The sequence below is a fragment of the Tympanuchus pallidicinctus genome, unplaced genomic scaffold (assembly GCF_026119805.1).
Source record: "Tympanuchus pallidicinctus isolate F22 unplaced genomic scaffold, pur_lepc_1.0 scaffold3, whole genome shotgun sequence".
Taxonomy (NCBI): domain Eukaryota; kingdom Metazoa; phylum Chordata; class Aves; order Galliformes; family Phasianidae; genus Tympanuchus; species Tympanuchus pallidicinctus.
Window position 1 is genome coordinate 24,904,149 of NW_026294747.1, and position 23,000 is coordinate 24,927,148.

General features: G+C 39.2%; 1 protein-coding gene across 1 annotated transcript; it reads left to right on the forward strand.

Annotated features, from left to right (window-relative positions):
• The first annotated feature begins 25 nt into the window (after positions 1-25).
• Positions 26-20,759, forward strand: GANC (glucosidase alpha, neutral C). Its single transcript, XM_052696975.1, has 24 exons — positions 26-161; positions 1,076-1,138; positions 2,519-2,627; positions 3,570-3,697; positions 4,219-4,401; positions 5,515-5,560; positions 6,561-6,627; positions 7,940-8,036; positions 8,612-8,792; positions 9,613-9,766; positions 10,264-10,499; positions 10,904-11,030; positions 11,694-11,773; positions 12,163-12,306; positions 12,708-12,804; positions 13,150-13,251; positions 13,694-13,937; positions 15,492-15,556; positions 15,834-15,910; positions 16,793-16,867; positions 17,018-17,131; positions 17,676-17,788; positions 18,689-18,792; positions 19,010-20,759. Exons 1-24 carry the CDS (start codon positions 133-135, stop codon positions 19,117-19,119), a joined length of 2,745 nt encoding a protein of 914 aa, XP_052552935.1. The 5' UTR covers positions 26-132; the 3' UTR covers positions 19,120-20,759.
• Positions 20,760-23,000: the final 2,241 nt, after the last annotated feature.

A 23,000-nucleotide genomic window follows, 5' to 3' on the forward strand; every position in this document is an offset into this window, starting at 1 on the left:
CTACGCGGCTCCGTGGGGCGGCGGGGGCGGAGCCGCTGCTCGCCTGGGCCCGGGTGCCCCCCCGCCGCCGCCGCCCGGCGGTTCGCTCTGTGACTGCGGCGCCGCGCTGCCGCGGAAAGGCCCGGCGCCGCGATGGAGGCGGCCGCGCAGGGGGAAGCCAGGTAACGCCGCCTGGTAACGGCTCCTCGGCCCGGCCTCCCCTCGCTCCCCGCCGTGCCGGTCGGCTGCGCACCGGGGTAGATAGCGGCGGCGAGCCCGGCCCCAAGAATGGCCCGGAGCCGGCCAGGGTAAAGGCAGGCCTGCGGCCGCCGGGCCAGTGCTATCCCCGGGCGCACGGACGCGTGCGGCAGGAGGAAGGGCAGCATTGCTGGGGTGGGTGGTCGCCGTGAGGACTGTGCGGTGACCCGGGTATGTTGAAGTTTAGTTCGCTTGTGACTAAGTCGTCATGGCTGTCATCTGTGGGTATTTTTGTACGTATTTCATCAGTAAGTATTTTACGAGCTTCTGCTCTGTATCCGTTGGTACTAAAGCCTTACTCTCTTCCGTGTGAGGCAGAACTCAATATGCCGGGGGAAATGCTCTGATGACAGTCCATTATTTCAGGCAAGCCAACAATTTTCTGTTTTCTAATCGGCCAGAAGTTCTCTGGAAGTAATACAGAGCCATCTGCAGCCTCCCTCCCTCATCAGGCCCTCTGCAGGGAAAAAAGGGCTGCAGGCTTTCTGCTTTTCTGCCAGTCCTGTCTGATTCCCCATTCTTAGTACAGGAGCTTGTTGAACTATAAGGGCTGTAGATACAAAACTTGCAAAAAAATGAAAAGCCCTAAGAATTCACTTGTGTGAGAATTCAGCCCTGTTACTCACAGATTCAATTGTTTGTCAGAATTACTCAGGTTTAAAAGGAAGTGCTATAGTACTGAACTAAACGAGTAAAAATTCTTCCCATATCCAAACACAGCAGTTCAAAGTCCAGCATGTTTTATGTCACAGTTGTCTGAGCTCTGCTTAATCCCCACTGCTCTTGAGGACACCCATCAGCTGATGTGTCACATTTAAATATTATCTGCTCTTTCCAGCATTCAAGATGAAGCTGTGGACAAAAGCAACTTTAAGGAGTGCAACCAGATTGCTTTCTACAGGTAAAGAGAAGAACTGTAGTATAGGTTTTTGTAAACTGTCAGTGTTTAAAGTTATAGGAAATAGTTTCACATCAGCTTTTAATCACAGCAAGTGTGCTACTTTCAGGATGTACCTTACTGTGCCACTCACCTGTCAGCATGTGCTATTCAGCATATTTTAAAAAGTGGAATCTCACCTCTATTGTCTTCTATCCAGTATTGCCTGGATAAAAAGAGTAATAGTAATGCCCAGTAATACAGCAATTAGCCACTGTTGTACTGGTTACAGTTTCAAATACTCATTCCTGTTCTGCAGGAAATTATGCTGTGAAACCCCAAATAGCATTTTGCCCTTGGGAGCAAGTCTCCTCCTTTCACATCAGCCCTCTAGTCTGTCACCATTTTGACTTTAAGACACCCCATTTCTCAACAGGAAGTTGCCACATATTATCAAGCCTCAGATCTTATGTTTGCTCTACTTTTAAAATAAAAATTTTATGTGGTTGCTCACATTTGTGCATTGTCTGCTTGCAAGGGAACCAAGTCCAGTTATTGATAAAGAAGCATTCCTTTAAAGATTTTCAGATTGTCTTCATAAGATCTGACTCAGCAAGGAGAATCCTCCAAACAGCTGATGGAGACTTTGTTTCAGGGTCTCTGTCCTAACAACATAATAAAGACCAAAAGACTGAATGGGATCCTGGGCAGCCAGGTCTAATATTAAATGGGGAGGTTGGTGGCCCTGCATGTAGCAGGGGGGTTGGAGATTCATGATCCTTGATGTCCCTTCCAACCCCGGCTATTCTGTGATTCTGTGAAAGCGCAGTCAAAACTCAGCAGCAGCCCCTTGGCCACTCCCCTCCTTCTGTCCCAGCTCTTAGTTTCACAGCTCAAGCACAGGGTCTTGTGAAAAAGATAACCTCAGGTTTGTAGGTCCGGGAGTATCCATTGAAAAGTATTCTCTTCGCTGTATATCCACGAGTTTACAAATGTGTTGCTTAATCTCTATATAATGTAGAAGCTGTTCTCTGGAGAGTTGGATACCAAGCAGTGGTGTATGACAGAAAATAAAAAATGGATTATTCAGCTGAAATTTCTGAGTTACTGGAGAAAGTGGAAAGCAATCGGGCAGCTGAGAATTTGGTTACTTGAATTAAGCCTGTTATTATTTAAAAAAAAATAACATAGGGGGATTACGATGAATGACCAAATCCCACTATTCTACATATCATTCATATACACCAATGTGTGCTTAGAATTATATTCCTTTTTATTCCTGATAATAATTGTTTGAAAAAAAATTGAGACATTTATTAATTACACATTTTTAATATTACATTCCTATGTGTGATAGAAGCCACAACAATTAGGGAGACTGAAAATAATTTTCTGTCTTGACAGACGTCAGAAACTTCTTCGTCCTGGAAAATCCTTGTATCGAGCGCTGTTGGATACAGTCTCATTAAGTGATGAGAATGTTAAATTCCAAATTACTCATGAGGAGAATAAGGTGAGATCTCACCTGGTATAAGAGGGTGCACACAGAACAAGGAGTGATTATCATCAGTAGGTCTGATAATATTTGCAGAAGGTTTTGAGAGATTTCAGTGCTAGTTGCATAACGATGCAAAGCATTAGCCTAAAAATGTCCTTGCTGTTCAGTATTCATTTGTCAACTTGAGACTGTGCAAAAAGCATGCCTCTGAAGACAGTGATGCTGATCATCTTCCAGGTGAAAGGAAAAGATACCAGGCCAAAATTCTTAAGCCAATTTTGTGTCTTGGAGGAGAAAAGATTCAGAAAATGAAAAAACAGGGGAGAGGTGGGAATCCACAGAAAAAAACATTTGACTACAGAGATTCCCCACAGGTGGGGAAAAAAAGAAAAAAAAAAAAAGTCATTTTGTATGAACTAGAACAAAGTGACTTTACACTTCCAAGAAGTGTAAAATAGCAAGTTTCACATCTTGATGAGTAGGTCAGTATCATCTGCTTTCTTCAGTTGTCTTTTTGATGTGGTTCATCAGTGTGAGTACCACTGTGAGTACCAATGAACACCGATCACTGATGCTTTTGCAGAAAGCCCACATCTCAGTAGTTCCCTGCTACTTACGTTAGTAGCACAGTAGTAAAATTATCCATACTTCAACATTAGTGTTTACCATCCCTGTTTTCATTGCTGCCTGTGGAGAGAGCTACATAATGCTAGGCATGAGAGACTTGAAAATAAAGACTCAACTTAAAAAAAGAGTTATGTCTTCAAAGCAGTAAAGCAGATTTGGCTGGTGTGAATTCAGATGGATGGTAATAGTTGCTTTGTAATGCTAAAGAAAAGAAAGCAGATAGCAGGCATGCGGATTTTTTTCCAGACAATAAGTATCTGATGATGTTGAGTTGAAAAGTAAGTTGATTTTTTTTTATCACTTCCAGTTTATCTGTGTTTTTGCTCCCAGGTTCTTCTACAAGTGGAAATCTACAAAATAGAAGGCAATATTTTTAGGCTTAAAATTAATGAGGCAGCTCCTCTCAGAGCAAGATACGAAGTTCCTGATGTTCTTGTAAAGGAACCTGCCACCCAGAAGTAAGTGATGGGAAGGTGATTTAGCACCTTAGTAACTTACAGTTTTATTTGCAAAGTTGTTTTCTCTTATCTGTGCTACAGTACAGCTGTTTCTCTGTGATATAATATTGTTACAGGAAGAGAAAATAAAAATGTGTGTGGTTACATTCAAAAAATCATGCTAGATACAGAGGTGAAAGTTTAGTCATACATATGAAAAACTTCAGACTATTTGACATAGTGAAAAAATAGCCTGCTTATTATGTTGCATTATTTGTACCAAATGCATTACATGCAAATGTGAAAGAAATGCAAACTATGGGTAATTTTCATGGTTGTTCTCTAGTCACCTGCTGCACTGTGCAGTGAAGCCTGAACACAGCACTTATTTCTGGGGTTCTTCACCTCAACTCAAGCCTTGAGGTTTTTGTAATGTACAGAGATAGTCTCCGCTCATTTTGTATTTCAAACTGTTATTTAGCTACAGTGGATTTCATGTGCTGCTGGTTCATATAAAGCTGTTGTTGCTTTTCATTTGCCAGACTCTCTATGTCCCAGAAGGAGGAAGGTGTTTTGGTGTTGACAAGTGTTAATGAGGACTACAAGCTTCGACTCACAGCAAACCCCTTGCAGGTTGAGCTACAGTTCAAGGATGAGACTGTTCTGAGCATGAATTCCAATGGGTTGTTATATTTTGAGCACCTACAACCACCTCCCAGTGATAGGTACAGTATTTTTTTATCCTCCATATACTAATTTCACTGTAGTTGAACGTAAACAATCCAATGGGAATTGAAATTTCTACAACACAAGCTCTCATGCGTTGAAATTTATATTCTCATTTACTAAATACCAGTAAGTATGCTAGTGAAGCCTTAAAAAAGGAATTAAATGCAAACTGTTTGGATCTGTCACAGAAGCCAGATGCTCATGCTAACCACCTTTATTTGCCAATTCTGTAATAAACTGGTGTCTTGTTCCCCTTGTTTTTCTTGATAGTGAGCAGTGATAGTGTAACATTCTTAGTTTTACCTCCACTTATGACTAAACTTATTCTTTAGCTAAGATTTATTCACCTTATAAGCTCGTCAAGTAAGTTCTGTTTGAATTAACACCTTCCATGCAGCTGCAAGAGCTTTCAGGTCAGTCCCACTGCAAAATTCTGGAAGGCTGAGAAGCTACAGTGCAGAATATTACATGGCTAGGAAAAAAGCATAGTAAGTGCTTTTCTCATAGTAAGAATCATTTCAAAAATTTTAATTAACATAGAACCACTAATTAAGAATAAAGACATGAGGATCTTCTAGGTGAGTAAAATGCTGGCACAGGTAGAAGCAAATGTGAAAGCCAAAAGGATGAACTTAATTCAGGCATGGAGTTAAGGTTATTTTAAGACACTGAATATTAAAATAATTTGCCAATTGAAGTTCTCAAGTATAACCTCAGTTTTCAGTATAGTTCAGCGCCTCAAGACATAAGGAAACAATCTCAAGTTGAGCCAAGGAAGGTTTATATTGGACTTTAGGAAGATTTTTTTCATAGAAAAGGTCATCAAGCATTGAAACAGGCTGCCCAGGAAAGTGGTAGAGCCCCCCTTCCCTGGAGGTATTTAAGAGATGTGTAAATGTGGCATTAAGGGACACTGTTTAGTGATAGCAGCTTGGTAGGTCAGGTTGGTGGTTGGACTTGACAATCTTGAAGGTCTTTTCCAACCTACATGATTCAATGATTGTAAAACATCTATATAATATTTAAGGCAATACATAACGATATGTGAATTTTGTTTGAAATCTTTCCATATGTTAAGAATAAACTGATTATATATTTGTTTTCACTAGAAACCCTACCACAGAAAATGAGGAGGCAGCAGGTGATTCCTCTAAGGTAACCCACACTTACTCCAATTCCAGCGTTAGTATTGTGTAGAAGAGGTAACTGAGTAAATAGAATCACATTTTATGATTTTTTTCTCAGAAAGTCACAGACAGCCAAACTAAGGGCCAGCCACTGCTTTTTGGACTTTTGGGCCATTCATTCACATGCGATGTGGTTGTGACCGAAGGCCCCCAACGTCGACTATTCCTTTATGAGATGTATCTGATGTAACTTTTGCTTAGTGAAATTCAGAAATTCAGGACCTGGTATTTAAGACAGAGATATTTTTCAAATCCGTAGTTGAATTAAAGTTCATGTGCTTTTACCAGGGCAATAAGAGACACCAGTTAGGCTTTAAAACGTCTTTCTGTGGCCTTTTTATTTAGATAATTCTTGCTCTTTTGTTCTTGGTCATTTAATTCAAAGTACAGGGAAGTTCATGGTAGTATTTGGTCATTTTAAAGATCTCTTTTCCTTTTAAAGAGCATTTCAAAAGAAAAAGACCTGTTCTGTAGCAGTCCAAAGATACACCTGCATGTACATCCATGCTTAGTACTGTTGTAGGATTCATTGTGGAAAAGACCAATCCTGGCAGTACATATAGCACATACCAGTTTTCTCAGGAGGCTGAGTTATGCCTATGATGTAATTTTAGCCTCCTGTAGAACAGATGGCTGCTTACTGCACTATCTAGTTAAAAGTGGGAGGAGCTGTGCTGCTTTCAGTATGTTTGCTCCGAAGTCTGGACTCTGCCAAAGAGTGATTTTGCTTTGGGGGAGACACACTGCTGCAGCAGAATATAAATTGCATTTTGCATTTACTTGTTTTAGCCCCATTTGGAAACAAAAAAAAAAAAAAAAAAGGGAAAGAAAGAAAAGAAAAAAAGTCAACAAACACCTACAAAAAACAACAGTTAATAATGTGTGAATCTCATCTGAATGAAGATATTTTTCTTAATACATGGTGAGAGCAGTTGCACTTACAGGCTTAGCTATTTCTGTTTATGCAGGATAATCAGGAGGATCTAGGTCTCTGGCAAGAGAAATTTGGCAGTTTCTTAGACATCAAAGCTCATGGTAAGTCTCAGCGTAGTTCTGAAAACAGTTTTACTGCTTTGTACTTGCCTCTGTACATTCATATCACTGCTTAGTTACTTAACATTTGTCAGTGTCTTCCTCACTCCTTTTAACTTGCCTATATTGTGTCAGTGGATAACATATTTGACAAAAGAACTGAAAGTGTTCATTAGATTCCTGTTGAGGAGGAAGCAGGTTAAATGTGACCCATTTCATCAGCTAACTCTGTGCTGTTTCTGACAGCAGCCAACTACTACGTAGTATACTATATGTTGTTGTTTGTCTTTTTTTTTAATGCATTATCACATAACATTGATTTCACTTGTTTATTCACAAATCACGATAGGTAAGCAATAATTTTCACAGAGAACCTCTAAAAAGAACTAAAAAGGAAAATGCTGAGCAGGGCTAAGGGATACTAAGAAGGGTATTAATATCTGCCAGTCAGTAGCTCAGATGCCATTTAAATTATAGTTTATGAAAACCCATGGCCTTTTTTCTGTCTGTCCTGTTGCATTAACTAATTTGGTTTGCTTTGTCTGTTAGTTATTTCTGTTGTGCTGCTTTCTATAGCAAATGGCACTGCCCAGCAACTGCAGTATGCAGAGGGAAGCTTTCTTATAGTGACAAGGGCTTCTTCACAGTTGAGACATTAAAGGCAGGAGACTGTCATCCTTGTTGTTCATGCTGTATCTGATATATTAGGCCAGCGTCATGATTGTGCTCCTTCTCAGTAATGGAAGAGTGAGGTCCCTGTGGTGAAACACTGATACTGAAGCCACTGCTTGTCAGTCTAGACATTCTCTAGTCACCTCCCAGAATTTCCTCTGGATTGAGTAACATGACACGATGATATCATTGGCAGCAGCTCTCCTCTATGCTACTCCTCTGGCTGAAGCTGAAGAGAAGAGTATTAGAAAAGCTATTCTAGCATTCATTTTGCTGCACCATTGTGCCACTAAGCTTGCCTTGCAAGTACTGGGGTAGAAATGAGATAATTTTAAGTAGTATTACTACACAGTAAAGGAGTTATCCACTATTACATGTTTGTTTTTCTGTTGTTTTGGTTTTTTTTTCTTTCCTATAAAGGCAATTCATCTTCTTAAGCAAATAAAAACTGGAAGAATATTGAAAAGATTACCTCTGCAGTACATAAGTTATAACAAAAGAAGCTGAAAGCAAGTTTGACATAGCTAATTGTTAAAACTTGCTTATTTTTTCATTTTTTCAATTAGGTTGTTCTGCTTTGTTGCTTTCAGCAAAGTCTGAGAATGGAACTCTGTACTCTTCTGTTTTAATGTTGTTATCACAGGTCCTAGTTCTGTAGGCATGGACTTCTCTTTACACGGATTTGACCATCTTTATGGAATACCACAACATACAGAATCACTTCTTCTCAAAAACACAAGGTAAATATGGCAGATTTCATTACTGTAGAGGGGAATTGCAACACTGTCTCAATAATTTACTGCAAACAATTTTGTATTAAATATTTTGTATTTTATGCAACATTGCATATATTTATACAAGTATATTGTATCACGTGTGTTTTAGTTTAATGATAGAGCAAACTGAATCACAGACTTTCCATAGGGAGTAAGTTGCTCAGCTTTATGTTCTTCAACTTAATAAATGATCTCTTCTGTTCTCTCTCAATTTTTTCTGCTTAAACATGACTAACCATGCAATAAAAAAAAAAGGCATAACTCTTAAAGGAGCAACTCCATGGAGGACAGAATTCAGAATTCAGTTTTTTAGGACTTGGATCAAAATAGCAGTAGTCTCAATAGCAATAATATTACTCGGTTCAGATAGGTAGAGGCAAAGATGTTGCATTCTAGGCTGTCCACATTTGTGCCCTGGGTGCTAAACATAAGACTATAATACAGCATGCTCACTGTGTTCGTTGGAAGTATAGTAGAGCTAAAATTGGCTTAGTGAAGGATGCTTATATCTAACAAAGATATCTGTCTGTTTGTCCTAGTGATGGTGATGCATACCGGCTTTATAATTTGGACATCTTTGGCCACAAGATACACGACAAGATAGGCATTTATGGTTCAGTGCCACTTCTCATAGCACACAAACCTGACAGAACTCTGGGGATCTTCTGGCTGAATTCTTCGGAAACACTGGTAGAGATTAATACAAAGGCAGTAGCTGAGGTGAGATTAGCCCACTTTCCTCAGAATTTAATAACCACCAAAAACACCACAAGTTAGGGCCAAAAGGAAGATGACAGCATTGTTGGAGATTTTTCTATTGCTCCCTAATGAAAAATTGTCGATCTCTTTCTACTGTCCTTCCTACTACAGAATTTGTTGTATTAAACCACTGAAAAGAACAGAATTTCTTTCAAAAGGCAAATTATGGAACTTACGACTTAATAGGTGTACAAAAGAAGGGAGAGAAGAAATATGCGCTGTTGGAGAAGAAATGTAAAAGGGTGGACCAAAACTTGACCACTTTTTGGATTTGATAAATTTTATAAATTATTGAAATTAGCACGTCTCTGCTCAGCAGGCTCATATATCTGTAGAATGTAGCTGGTCTTCAAGAAACAAGAAGTTCAGGAGATAAGCTCACATCTTGAAGCACAAATACATGATTTTTACTAAAGTTGAAATAGTGAAAAAATCTTGCTTTATTCCAACACTTGATTATATAGTTAAAATTATTAGTTTTCTTTGTTAGTGAATGATTCTAAAGATCCTGCAGCAAATATGCTGTGAGATTATACTCTAATCACAGAAAAATTGTAATTCTTTTGCCCCTCATTATCCATTTTCTGTCATCTTTATTTTGTGTAACTGATATGCAACATAAAGAATTTGTAAATTATGTATAATACACTTGGAGTGCATACTCCTAATGTCTGCCAGACAACATGTTAGTGGTAAGATCTTTTGGGTTTCCATCTTTGGTTTTTCAATGAACAACAATTTGATAGCAAGTGATTCAGCTTTGCCTTGGTTTCCTTTAAAGCACATACCCACCGAATCTGCTGCAGATATTTCTAAGCAGAGGGCAGTGCCTCTCACTGATGTGCGCTGGATGTCAGAAAGTGGAATCATTGATGTTTTTCTGCTGATGGGACCCACGGCATTTGATATCTTCAAGCAGTTTGCACAACTGACAGGTACTAATTCAAATCATTACAGCAGATTTACATCAGAGAATTTCTGAGGCACTTGTTGTACTCAAGCTGAACTTCATGATTGTGGCTCCCATCCAACTGCATATGTTCTGTAATTCTATGATTATTTAGTTGCTTGCATTAATGACAGTTAAACTCATCTGTAATATTTTTACGTTAGGAAAAAAAATGAAGAATAAAATTATATTGTTTACTGCAATGATATTTCAGTGTCACCAAAGTAGAAATCAAAGTAGAAATACCTTCTCTGTCATGCATTATCATTACAGCCTTCTGGCTGTTAAGCCTGTTGTAAGCATTGTTAATTCAAGAGTTCAGTCTCTTGGATATGAAAAATGCGCTCTAGTCACAGTGTTGGCAAGAATTCCCTGTATCCAGACACATATATTAATCATGGCTCTTAAGTTAACTTTCATAGTCTGTAGGTAAAATCCTGAAAAGCATTAAAAGTATTGGCTTCATTCATATACTCTTCCTAGGAACTCAAGCACTACCTCCCCTCTTTTCTCTGGGCTACCATCAGTGCCGGTGGAATTATGAAGATGAACAAGACGTCAAGGCAGTTGATGCAGGTTTTGATGAACATGACATTCCTTATGACGTGATATGGCTGGACATAGAACATACAGATGGCAAGAGATATTTCACCTGGGACAAGAAAAAATTCCAGAACCCCAAGAGAATGCAAGAACTTCTCAGGAAGAAAAAACGCAAGGTATATATTATCTCAAGAAGGAAGAAGGTATTCAATTGCAGTGTGAGGTTCCCCAGTCAGCTTTAACCAAAGTATTTCAGATACTAGAAACCATGGAACTATAACAGAAGCAAATTAGATTGTGTTGCAGTACGGTGATGCTTCCAGTGGGCATTTCTTTTAATCCTGCTCCTCATGCCATTGTATTATTTCATAGCTTGTCCTCTACCCTTGAGCATGAGGCCAGGTTTGACCCTTTTGAAGCTCCGTATTGCAGAAGCAGCCCAGTGCTGGACTTAACATGAGTTTTCACCACTGTGAAAACACGGTAGTTGCTATGCTTGTCTTTTAACAAAAGTGAAATTTTACTGTTTTACTCAGTATAGTTGATGTTAATCATGTATTTTATTTTCTTATTCTGGCAGCTTGTCGTCATTGTAGATCCACATATTAAAGCTGATCCCACGTATACCCTGTATTCACAGGGAAAAGAAAAGGGATATTTTGTGAAAGACAGGAATGGAAAAGATTTTGAGGGCATCTGTTGGCCAGGTAAAAAAAGAAAAAAAAAAAAAAAGCTGCTCCATTTCTTCATTTTGAGCTGTTAATTTTAAAAATTTTATAGAATCATAAATAGAATTAACTTCTCATAATACTTCTATTTTTGTAGTTATTATTTCAAGTTCTTTGTGGTTTCTTTGGCTTTGTACATTCATGTTCCAATTGGCTTAGCTGTACACCTTTCTCTGCTCTGTCTGTTGACTTTGCAGATAGTCCCATTACTCAGAGCTAGAAACAATCATTGGTGTCTGTATAATCAATGAATATACAGGTGTTATAATTAAGAAATATACAAGAGAACGTGGCTAAGCAGGTTATTACACCAAAACAAATAGATAGTGGGCTTACCTTTGTCCTAGGCTCACTAGAAAATTCCAAAAGGAGGGATCTCTAGAAAGAGATCCATCGCTGCTGGTAGTCAGCTCTTAAATGGGGTCTAGAAAATGTAGTCAAGCTCCTCCCCCTTCACCTGTGCTCCCAGGCTGAATCATTGCTCACCTCAGGTGATCAATCAGAGGTTCAGGCTGTGATTCAGCAATTCTCATACAGTGCCCATTGTGGAAAGCATCTTAACTGCAGGCTACTGCATTTAGATGCAAAGATAACACATGATCTTGAAATAAGTTAAATAACTGGAATCTCCTACATCCACAGGTTCCTCTTACTATCTGGATTTCACCAATCCTGAAGTGCGAAAATGGTATGCAGATCAATTTGCCTTCAAAACATACAAGGTGTGTATCTATTTACACTGATCTACATGTACCAGAAAGCCTAAAAATGGGGAAAAGAAAGAAGAGAAACTGCTGGCTAAGCAAATTGATGGCTTCTGTAGTTGTAATATTATTATATACAGGAAAGCATCTTGGTAAGCTGAAATACTGTACAAGGATTTTCTCCATGGACTTATCTACTGTCAGAAAGCTGGAACCCATATTCCACCACTGAAACTGCTTACTTAGCTGTAGCAGTAGATGGACAGAGTGCAGTCATTTTTTCAACCCATCATCTAATAGAGGGCTTGCATTCTTGTGCTTATTACAATGACAATACAAACGGGGTAATAGGCATGCTTTCTTGTAGCTCGTGGTCATGTCATCTTGACCTTGCAACTCTGTTACAGGGGTCCACTAATATCCTCTTTGTGTGGAATGACATGAACGAGCCATCCGTTTTCAAAGGGGCAGAGCTAACAATGCAGAAAGATGCTGTGCACTACAACAACTGGGAGCATCGGGAATTACACAACCTCTACGGATTCTACCAGGTAGAGTATCAGGAGGCACAGACCAGCAATTATCTGTCTTTGTGGACTACGTGTAATGTAGTAAGGATGTTATTTACACAGTAGCAGGTGTTCTGTAACCTCCACCAGGAAACGAAACTCTGCCGCACTAATTATTGCTGTATTTGAAATAAACTTCTCCATGGTTGGTAACAAGACAATATGACAGTATCCATGCCTCTGTAACATCACAGTGGCTGTGACAACACAATATTAATCTTTTTTGTTGTTGTTCAAGTCTATTCCAGGAGAAAAGTATCAGTTTAATAATAGCAGTTATCTATGAGCACACATTTCTTAAATATAATGAGCTAAAAAGGTAGTTTAGCAAATATCTTAATTATAGAGATCATCCTCCGAATTTTTATATTCATGATTTTCAGCAAATGGCAACTGCTGAAGGACTCATAAAACGTTCTTCCGGAAAAGAGAGACCATTTGTTCTCACACGATCTTTCTTTGCTGGATCACAAAAGTATGGTAAGCAAAGACTAGCTGCATGCCTTCACTAGTGGTTTGTTTTCTTCAGCTTGCCATGTAATAGTAAGTCTAAAGAGGACAGAAACTATCTGAAGAGTGGAAATTATTAAACTGAAAAAACTCAGGAAAAGTTGGCAAAGCACATACAAGTCAGTAAGAATCTGTATCCTGTGACAGACCACTATGAACCTTATTGTATAATTCAAGATCATGCATGTATTATAAAAATACATTGCAATGAACAATGACGTTCATGACCATTCTTGTTTTCTTTGCTAAACTACAAGCATAAACTGAATTGTAAACCCAGTTTTCCTATGTAATCCTGAAACTGAGTATTTTCAGGGGCAGTGTGGACCGGAGACAACACAGCAGAGTGGAGTTACTTGAAAATCTCCATTCCAATGCTTCTCACCATCAGCATGGCAGGGATTTCATTCTGTGGAGGTAAGGTGTTTGGCTGAAGTTGCTCACCATACATCCACTAGTGCCACCAGGCTTCAACAGTCCAGTGCATTTCCAGGTAGATTCACAGATGAATCTGGTTCAGAAACTAAAAAGCTGTCTCTCACCATCACTTCTCCACTTAGTCTTTCTGTAGTGTTTGTGACTTGGAACAGTGATCTCTAGGTGGTGGTCTGTAGCATCACTGTAGCGGTCTTTGGAGGTTCAAAACCTCCTAAAACTCTCTTGCTGTTTATATTAAAGGATAATTTGTTACCTCAGTTTTCCACTCTAAATTGGACAAGCGGCTATCCAACATCAGAACCGCAAGTACACTGTGAAATTCATGAATTAATATACTTGGAATGCTTGTTAGAGGAGAACTTCAAATTCTTCAGAATAATTTCCAAAAATGTGTATTTTTATTTGTCTGCGCAATATCTAGCTGATGTGGGAGGGTTCATTGGAGATCCAGAACCAGAATTACTTGTTCGCTGGTATCAGGCTGGAGCCTACCAGCCCTTCTTCAGAGGTCATTCTAACATGAAGAGCAAACGGCGAGAACCGTGGCTCTTTGGGGAGAAGAACACCCAGATCATCAGGGAAGCCATTAGAGAGCGCTACGTCCTCCTGCCATACTTATACACACTGTTCTATCGGGCACACACAGAGGCTGAACCAGTTATGAGGTAAGCACGTAAGTCAGGAGGCTAGTGATTATCCTTAGGAAGCCACTTAGATGAGGGAACTTAAATCACTGTCTCATACATCTGTGATTACTTAAATAGTTTGAAGTCTAAATTCTATTTTGCTTTCTGCAAGCCTTGATAAGGTTACTAGAGAAAACTAAATATCATGCTTACTGAATGACACCTCAGACACGCTAACTCACATACAGTCTTTAAAAATGTTTTTAAAGAACTGTGGACTCCAAAATTCTCATAATAAACAACATTGTCTGGTGTTCCAAACCACACTTAAAACCGTGCTTAGTAGGCTCTGAAGTTGCTGGCCAAAAAACATAAAGGCAATTTTGCTGCTCATGAAAGTACTTGTTATTGCTGTATTGTTGGTGTTATAAAAGCTTTTTTTCATATTGATAACTTGCTTATTTATCTCTGTAGTATATTTTATCATTTTTCTTCTAGTACAGAATCTAGTAGTCTAGAACAGAAATGAAGTTAGAAAATCAGCTTTTGTTCTGCTGCTAACTTATAAGAAAATCTCACAGTGGAACTGAATGCAGAAATCATTTCAGCAAGAGATAAATGTCATCAGTTTCTTTGATATTACTGTGCCTTTGAATTTGCCCTTAGAGTTATCCTTTTCCAGCACATCTGCCTTTATCCATTATTATGCAAATAAAATACTTCTACGTTTTTTTTGTTGTTTTTTTTTGTTTGTTTGTTTTAAAAGGGTATTTTTGAAGGAGATTGAGTATTTTGAGTTTATAGTGGTTTGCATTATAGTTATTGTGTGGGCATCTGCCTGCATGTATGTAGATGTAGAAGCCCCTGATGTACAACACTGGCAGACAGCAGGCTTCTGTCTTTTTGAAATAGGCACACAATTAGAGAGGAAGCATGGTATTTTTCTCAGTGTAGAAAATGTACATGTACATGTTAGTACATGTACAGTTAGTACATGGCCAGCAGGGCTGTAGTGAACAAGTGGAGGTTTATAAGTAACACGTGAGCCAAGCTTCTTTGTAGAGAAACCCCAGAGAGCTGCTGCCGACCACCTCTGACTTGAATGAGCTCTTTCTGTCATAATCTCTCAAAACAAACTATACACATTTATTATGTGTCTAGAAGACTATCGCACTTCTATTTATTGAGAAAGGCTGAAGCTGAACTAGTGCAGGTTTTCCAGCGTGTGACCAGGAGACATGCTGCAAAACAGAGCAGAAAAGACTTGCTCAGGGACTACATCATCAAATGTCAGCATTGCTGGTAGAAAAGCTCATCCATCTCTGCATTGCTAGAGAGAAGGCATCTGTAATGCAAGTTTGCAAAGAAGAAGGCAGCAATGAAGAAAGTGAGGCTGCAGGCGGCCGAACCATAGGTACTTTGGAGTGCACCTTAAAGTGGTACTTTAAGGCATGGAATAGGAAATTGCTCTATCTTCAATTCTCAATTGCTTTTAAGAGAAGGAAAAAGTGGAGCCTAAAAATGCCAGCAGGCCTTGAACAGGGTGGTGGGAGAGGAGAAACTAATTGAATTCCACTCTCTGTCTTTCTTCAGGCCTCTCTGGATAGAGTTCCCAGAGAAATTAGAAACTTTTGGAGTGGAAGATGAATACATGCTAGGTAAGCCCGTGTGTCTGGGTGTGCAGCACAGCTTTGCTGCGTAACAGTGCTGTAGCAGAATGAGACCTGAACAGTCATCAACTCCTTACATGCCTTTTTTCTCCAGTACAAAGTGAACACATGGTGCTCAAGTGAGCGTGATGTGGCTCAAGCAATCCCTTAAAATGAATACAAGAAGCTGGCAAACCTACGCAAAACCAGAGCAGACTGCTGCTGGTGAGATGAGGCCTCAGGCACCACAGCGATCACTTATTGCGATGTTTATGCTTTTCTCCAGGAAATGCTTTGTTGGTATATCCAGTCACGGACAAAGAGGCCAAGGCTGTGAGTGTGCTACTTCCAGGGTTGAAGGAGGTATGGACGATATAAAGCTGCTCAGCTTTTCAGCTCACAGAAATATATTATACAGCAACCTTCCTGCTCCCCACCTCATAACTGCTATGCACTGCCACTACACAGCCATTCTGTGCCACTCTAAGCCTTCCTTTTCCACAGGATGGCACTGTGATCCACTCGTACACAAACTACTTGGCTGCAGCAGCTAAATGAAAGAACGGAAGGAATCGGCAAAAAAAGTTCAGAAGGGAAAGAAAGCTTGAGGTTTAAACCCAGAGGTTTAAACCTAAATGAAAGCAGTGAAGGGAAGTGTGAAAGACTGCAGAGCTTTGTTACTACTCTAATGGACCCGAGGACACTAACGATTTTTTCCTCCATATAAAAAAAATAGATGAGGCTCTCCAAACAAGCTATGAAACATATTTTTCTTATCAAGATCTTTGTGGGAATTCAGTGCCTGGCTCACCTGAAGTAGTTAAACCTGCTGGCAAGAGTGATGCATGGGAAATTTCAGATGTAGCTCTTTTTTGTTATTTTTTCACTTCAATATAAATACACTCATTCTGGAACAGAGCATTTCTAGACCAAAAAGAAAAAAAAAATTATTTTGAGCTACCAGATGCTTTAAAACATGCAAGATGTAATGCAAACTGTAGAAAAATAGGTTTATTTTTCTGCCTCAGGGAAAGAATAAAGTTTCATTACTATCCAAGGTTATTGAATTTAAAAAGTAAATGTAATTTCTTACACATGAATTATGTGTAAGATATAATATTTCTTACAAATGAATTAGGTTGTTAGGAATAGTGAAAGTAAGAGATGAAGCAAAAAAGAACTCTCTGCAAAGGGAACAGATCTTGTCATGTAAATTCTTGCTCATTCTTTTTTCATTTTTCCTAGGTTTGGTATGATTTCAGAAAATTTAAACGAATGGAAGATCAAGGCACTCTGAAGATCCCAGTAACACTGGAGAATGTATGTTAGTTGAATAGTTTTCTTTATGTGCTTACAGTAAAAGTTCAGTTCTGAGATTTGCAAAGAAAAAACTTAAGATTTCCCTGTTCCCAGTTAAAATTGCATGATCAGAGTTACATGAATGTTTCTACACTGGCCTTGTTTTGGCAGATTCCCATATTCCAGCGAGGGGGCACTGTGATACCTCTTAAGACTGCAGCTGGAAAGTCCACTGAATGGATGACAAATATTTCTTACGAACTCCGCGTGGCACTGAACGCAGAGGTACCCTGAAATCATGTTCCCCTTACAAAGTTGTCTTTTGCCACATTTATCCTAAAGCCTGAAGGTGCTTCCAGTGGCCCTCTATTAAGTTTCTGCTAGTGGAGGCTCCCTCCTCCCTCCCAGTATTCCCTCAGAGTGAAACTGTCTGAGCGCAGCATGGGTGGAACATTTTGCTGACTTTTCTCAGCCCTCCACCAGTGCTTTGGAAGAAGAAGCAGCAGAGAATTGGCAGGGCACAAACTTGCTGGAATGTAGGTAGTAGTTCCCACAAGTGTCCTTTCTAATAAATGAAGTGACACCTATCAGCTAAATCAACTTGCAGAACCAGAACATCCAAGTTTTCAGAGCACTCTCAGAGCTGGTCTCCCTGAATCTTCTGGAGATACAAGTGGCTAAAAAAAACAACCAGATAAAAAGCACACACACACAGAAACCTCACAACCTTCACTATGAAGCATAACACATAATGAAACAGTGTTCTGTGTTTCTTTGTCTAATACTAGAAGATGCTGATAGCTTGGACTCCATCTGTTGTGTTTCACAGGCCTGTGCAGTAGGTGAGCTCTACCTAGATGATGGACATTCATTTCAGTATCTCCACAAAAAGCAGTTCCTGTACCGGAAATTCACTTTTCACAAGAACATTCTCTCTTCCAGGTAACAGCAACAGAGGCAGATAGAAGCCACCCAACATACATATTGTCAGTGGAAATGTCTTGTAAAATATGGGAATATTAATCTTATGTGTTGCTTAGTGAAGCCCCCAGAATAGCAATAGCTACTGGTAAGGAATCCTGTAACTGCCAATATTAGACTTTTACTAGTGAAGTCTATTGCCCCTAGGGCTATGTGGTGCATAGATAATGAACTTAAAGGCATTTCATTATTCTCTTAAGTTTCAAAAATATGCAGTAGTTAGTTGGTCTTCAAACTACATAGTTTAGAATAAGCAAAACTGTAGACTACTTAAACAATGTAGGTAAAAGCATGCTTCAAATCTGAACATCTTCAAATTTAAGGATAGAAATGAAGCACGTTGCTAAATTACTTGCAAATCTAGAAGTTGCAGGGGAAAAAAAGTTGTTTAGGTGAGTAATATAACCCTTTGCCACCAAAAATGAAAATCTGACTTTCATCCGAGTTTTTATATTTGTAAATATATAAATTAAAGTAGTTTCAAAACGAAAGATAATTAAGCTTAAGACTGAAACATCTAACTTGAAAAATGTTAGAATTGACTTTACATTTGTGTTTTGGGGTTTCCACTACCACTTCACAGAAATCCAGAACATTTCTGGTTGTCAAAGCCATGCTTTGTGTCACAAAATCTTCTCAAACTATTTTGTCCCCTTCTGACTTTATGAAATCTGCTATGCAGTCAAATACTAGCAGATAACAGCAGAAAAATTTTACTTGTTTCAGGAGAAAGGTAAATAGAGAAAAAGGAAACTGATTTAGGGAATCTTCAGGGTAAGACTGAAGCAGTCCTTTCTCAGTATAAGACTGAACGTCTAGTGATGGGCAGAAACGATGCAAAATACTGTTCTTTTTTTTCAGCTGCACAGATGAGAGCGGTCAATACCGTACCACGTGTGTGGTCGAGCGCGTGATATTTATGGGTCTTGGACAACAGCCCACTTTAGTGACAGCCTGTTCCAAGGGTAATGAACCGACTTTCGTTTTACTACATTTAGTTATTCTGATTCTGCTACATTCTTATGTATATACTTGGCACATTTGACTCCTATTTGTTTTGTATCCAGTCCTTTCCAGCAGTGGCAAAGACAGTCTGAAGTAAAAACTGAAGTGATTCACATATAACTGTGTTTCAGAAGGGTTATTCCTAAATCATATAGTAAATTCTCTTCTCCTTTCTAGGTGGGAAAGAAAAAGAAGTGGTTTTCACATATGATACGAAGACTGCTGTACTGATTCTGGAAAATTTAGCCCTGAGAGTTGATAGTGACTGGGAGATTTGCATCAAGTGAAACAGGACAACTTCTTCAAATAATTCATTGAGAGGTGGAGGAGAAATCAGCCTCAAAGACTTGAAGTGTTCACTTGAATCCAATCAAATCAAGGAATATTTCCCACCCACCCAGCCCCACAGTAACATTTCTTACAATTTTCCTTTTAGAACATTGATTTAAACTTGGATAACTCTTCTGTCTGGCAAAATAATAGTGCTATGATTGTCTGTGGAGGAAAACTAAGGAGTATTTGTTCTAGGCTAGCTTCAATTAGGCTTTAAGAGTACAGTCAGTCTTTACTTACACCAAAAAAAAATCATGAACTGATTGTGTGAGGTTGTGGCTCATTTGCATGGGATTTTATCTAAGGATTTAGAAATCTCACCTTTCACAGCTTAGAGCACTTTAGGAGAGCAGAACCGCACCAGTTTGACAAACAGCATCAGTAGATATACCAGATGCTGAGATCTGCCTGCAAAAGCTGCCTTGTAAAAATAAGCTCAGAAAGCCACCCACCGTGGTTGCAGATGCTTCCTATTTCCAGTCCTTATGAGCCTGCAGAATTCATCAATCTGCATGGGAAAGTAAACAACAGGCTAGCTGAACAATTTGGTCACCAGGCTTTGAAGAAGTGGTGCCAGTCAGTTCAGAGTGCAGAATTCTCTCCAAGAGATGGCTTGGAAACTGGCTTCTGAAAAGGTGTATGTCTATGGCAATGGTAGCAGTTTGGGGCAGCAGCTAGGTTCCCATGGAAATGTTTTCCACAGCACTGCTTCCCTCTTTGTGCCAGCGCTACTTTGAAAATTAATTTGTTAGGAAAGAATTGGCCTCTTTTGAATGATTAAATGTCATTGGTTGAAGTTAGCCTGGTGAAGCAACATCCTTCCTTGGAAATCTGCTCCTCCAAGTCTTTGAGCTTTTGCTAAGCCGTGGCTTCCATTACATTTAGTTTAGCAATTTCCTGGTCAGCTTTGGGTATCTAGCTGAAATTTGAGCTTAGTAGATGGCAATGAAAAAGGCAGAAATTATTTCTATTAACACGATAAGGAAATATTTTCCATAGTGAATTCTTAGGGAAAGAGAAGGATAGACACAATTTTTGTCCATTAAAGGGAACATGGTAGTGCATTTGTACATTGTCCCCTACACTTTGTATTAAGCCCGCTCAGCGCTTGGTCAGTCATTCCCACCTGCTGCTGTTCGTCCTCTGCAGGACAGATTTCTGGGAATAACAGCGTGAGAGCAAATGGTGACAACTACGCTGTTGAGTACCAAGTGCAGCTTGTTTCCCACCAGACCCTTAGCTTCCTTCTTTTTTTATTCTGCAGAGCTCTTTTTTGACTCTTTTTAGCAGACACTCTGAACCTCCACTCCAGGAGCTGGGAACTAGCAGCCTAGCTGCCGTGTTTAATGAAGACAAGTTAATCCAGGTGGAACAGTAGCAAATAGATCTTTTACATCTGTGAGAAGATAGACAAACTCTGTTTTTCAGACAGACCCTATTTTTCTATCAGCTTCTAAAGTTTTGATTGATAATGGTTTCTTTTATTTAAACATGGTGGTGCTGACAGGGTGTAATTATTGTCTGGGGCGTTTTAATGAAATGTTTTAACTAATATTGCTAAGTTTGAAAGTGAAATAAAGTAACAGCAAAGTGAGTTATGTGCTGTGATCTAACCTTCTTTTTACTGTTGAGCATTACTTATTAGTATTCTTTTAATTGTTTGTGAGTAAAGTGAATGGTTAAATTTTATGCTGTGACCTGCAGCAAATCTGCACTGATATAAGTACTCATAAGTCAAATGTTCAGTGTTACAACATGCCTAACTTCTGGGGACTTTGAGAGAAATTAGTTGCACAAAACCTTATTACAGTTAGGTCTTTATATAATAAAGTTAAATAAATTTCAAAAAAATTTACATTGATGCTTGTATCAACTTACATACTTTTCCACATATTTTGTCATAAATGAAGAAATGAATTAATACTTTACCTTTCTACAAAAAGTAATTGAACTCAGATATTGAAAACAACTAGAGATAGAACTTCATAAAAATTAAATTATTGTCACTCATTTAGATCACTTTTGATTTACCATCTGAACAGGAGTTGTAGATGGGGGCCCTTCTGCTCACAAGAAATTCCATCACAAAAGGTAGTCTGATTTCTAATGGCAAAGGGTTTTGGTTTTTTTTGCTGTTTGTTGCAGACATTTCTGTGTATGGTAAAACATATGCTGGTTTTCTTTTACTAGCAACTCTGTTTATCACAGAGAAGATCTACAATAGCGAGAGGAAGCTGTTTTTTGAACAGGTATAGCCAGAAAATACTCCTGAACATCCATAAAGAGCAATGTTGGGTTAAAAGTGTAGCGCAGTAAGGGCATGCCCACCTGCCATTTCCCCATCCCAGGAAAAACAAATACATAAAAACATTGCTAATATTTCACTTGATCCTTCTCTGCAGCCCATAGGGAGTTTGTCAAGTATCACATTCTGCGCTACTACTGTCTTTCTTTCCATAATAGAGCTCTTTGTATAGATGAATGTTTGTATTGAGCAAGAAGGGAGAAAATGAAAGAAAAAAAACATATGCCCAGGCTACATAATGAACATTCCTTTCTGAAGTTGTGAAGTCTGAAAACCTTGTGTTTCACTATTTGCACTGCACTTGTAATATCCTGGAAAGAGTGACGCATATCTCTGCCAAGCTGTCATGCAAAGCCACGTCAAATACGAGACCTGCAATCCTCACATCTGAGTGTAATGAGGAAGTAATCAATTCTGCAGCTGGACAGCCCATCCTGAAGCAACTGCATTCCTATTTCCACATACAGTCAAATCAGTCCTTTCTGAATGCCCTGTTTGTTCAAGAAGCTTCTGTTCATGATCAAAATGATTTAGGCCACCATTTAGGGATGAGTATTCCTAGAGGTTGGTCAAGCTTGTTAACTATATTACCTTCTTCAGAGGTTGCCCTAGTGAAGTTCTGAAAGGGGACAAACGAGCTTTAGACTTTCTCTGTTGTACTCAATTTGAAGCCAGCAAACCAAGGAAATAGCTGAGAAAAAAGTATCAGTGCTTTGGCAGCATAGCATAGTACTAGAGCAGAAGGTCAGCCAGAGTCCAGATACCAGTGTTGTTAGACAAAAGTAGCATTGATGTCACCTTGTGATTTCAGACTTCCCAGTCAAAGACCATCAAGATTTAGAGGGCTTTTCTTGCCATACAGGCACTGTCAGTTTTTAAGGAACGCTGGGAGAAGAGCGATGTGTATAAATGAAGGCAACTTGACTTTCTTTCACAGAAATTTTGAATTTGTCCCTGGGAATAAACTTGCTAAGTCAGACACTTTGCCTAAGATTGGTATATCCTGACACACACAGAATATCCCAATTTCTGCACTGGGCCCCTAAGAAACTTCACTGCTCCCAGTGAAAAGGTGCCTTTTCTACATGGAAAACAGGTATGGCAAATGAATCTCAGCCCTGGCCAGCTGCTCCCTCTGAGGTAGCCTGAAGAATCCAGCCCCCATTTGAGAGGTGTTGAACTGACCTCAATAGCATCAAATACTATTACTTTTTTTTTATTATTAAGGCTATGTCTTCAGATGAATGGCTCTGTAAAATACACGTTATCTGTAACAAAGGGCAGAAACAATAAGTAGAACAATTCATAAGGAGTGTCAGGACTAGCACATTGGCTAAGAGTTCTTCATAAATGTGTTCCCAGACCAGGGGGAGCTCAGCTTGAAGTGTCACTGTTTTTCTCTGCTTAAGGAAGAGATGAGCTGTGTGTACCAGGAATCAGCCCACACACAGCTCCTGGCCTGGGCACAAGTTTCACAGCAGACTGACACCCATGCTAACCCCCCTCCCTATCATTTTCCCTCTCTATCAC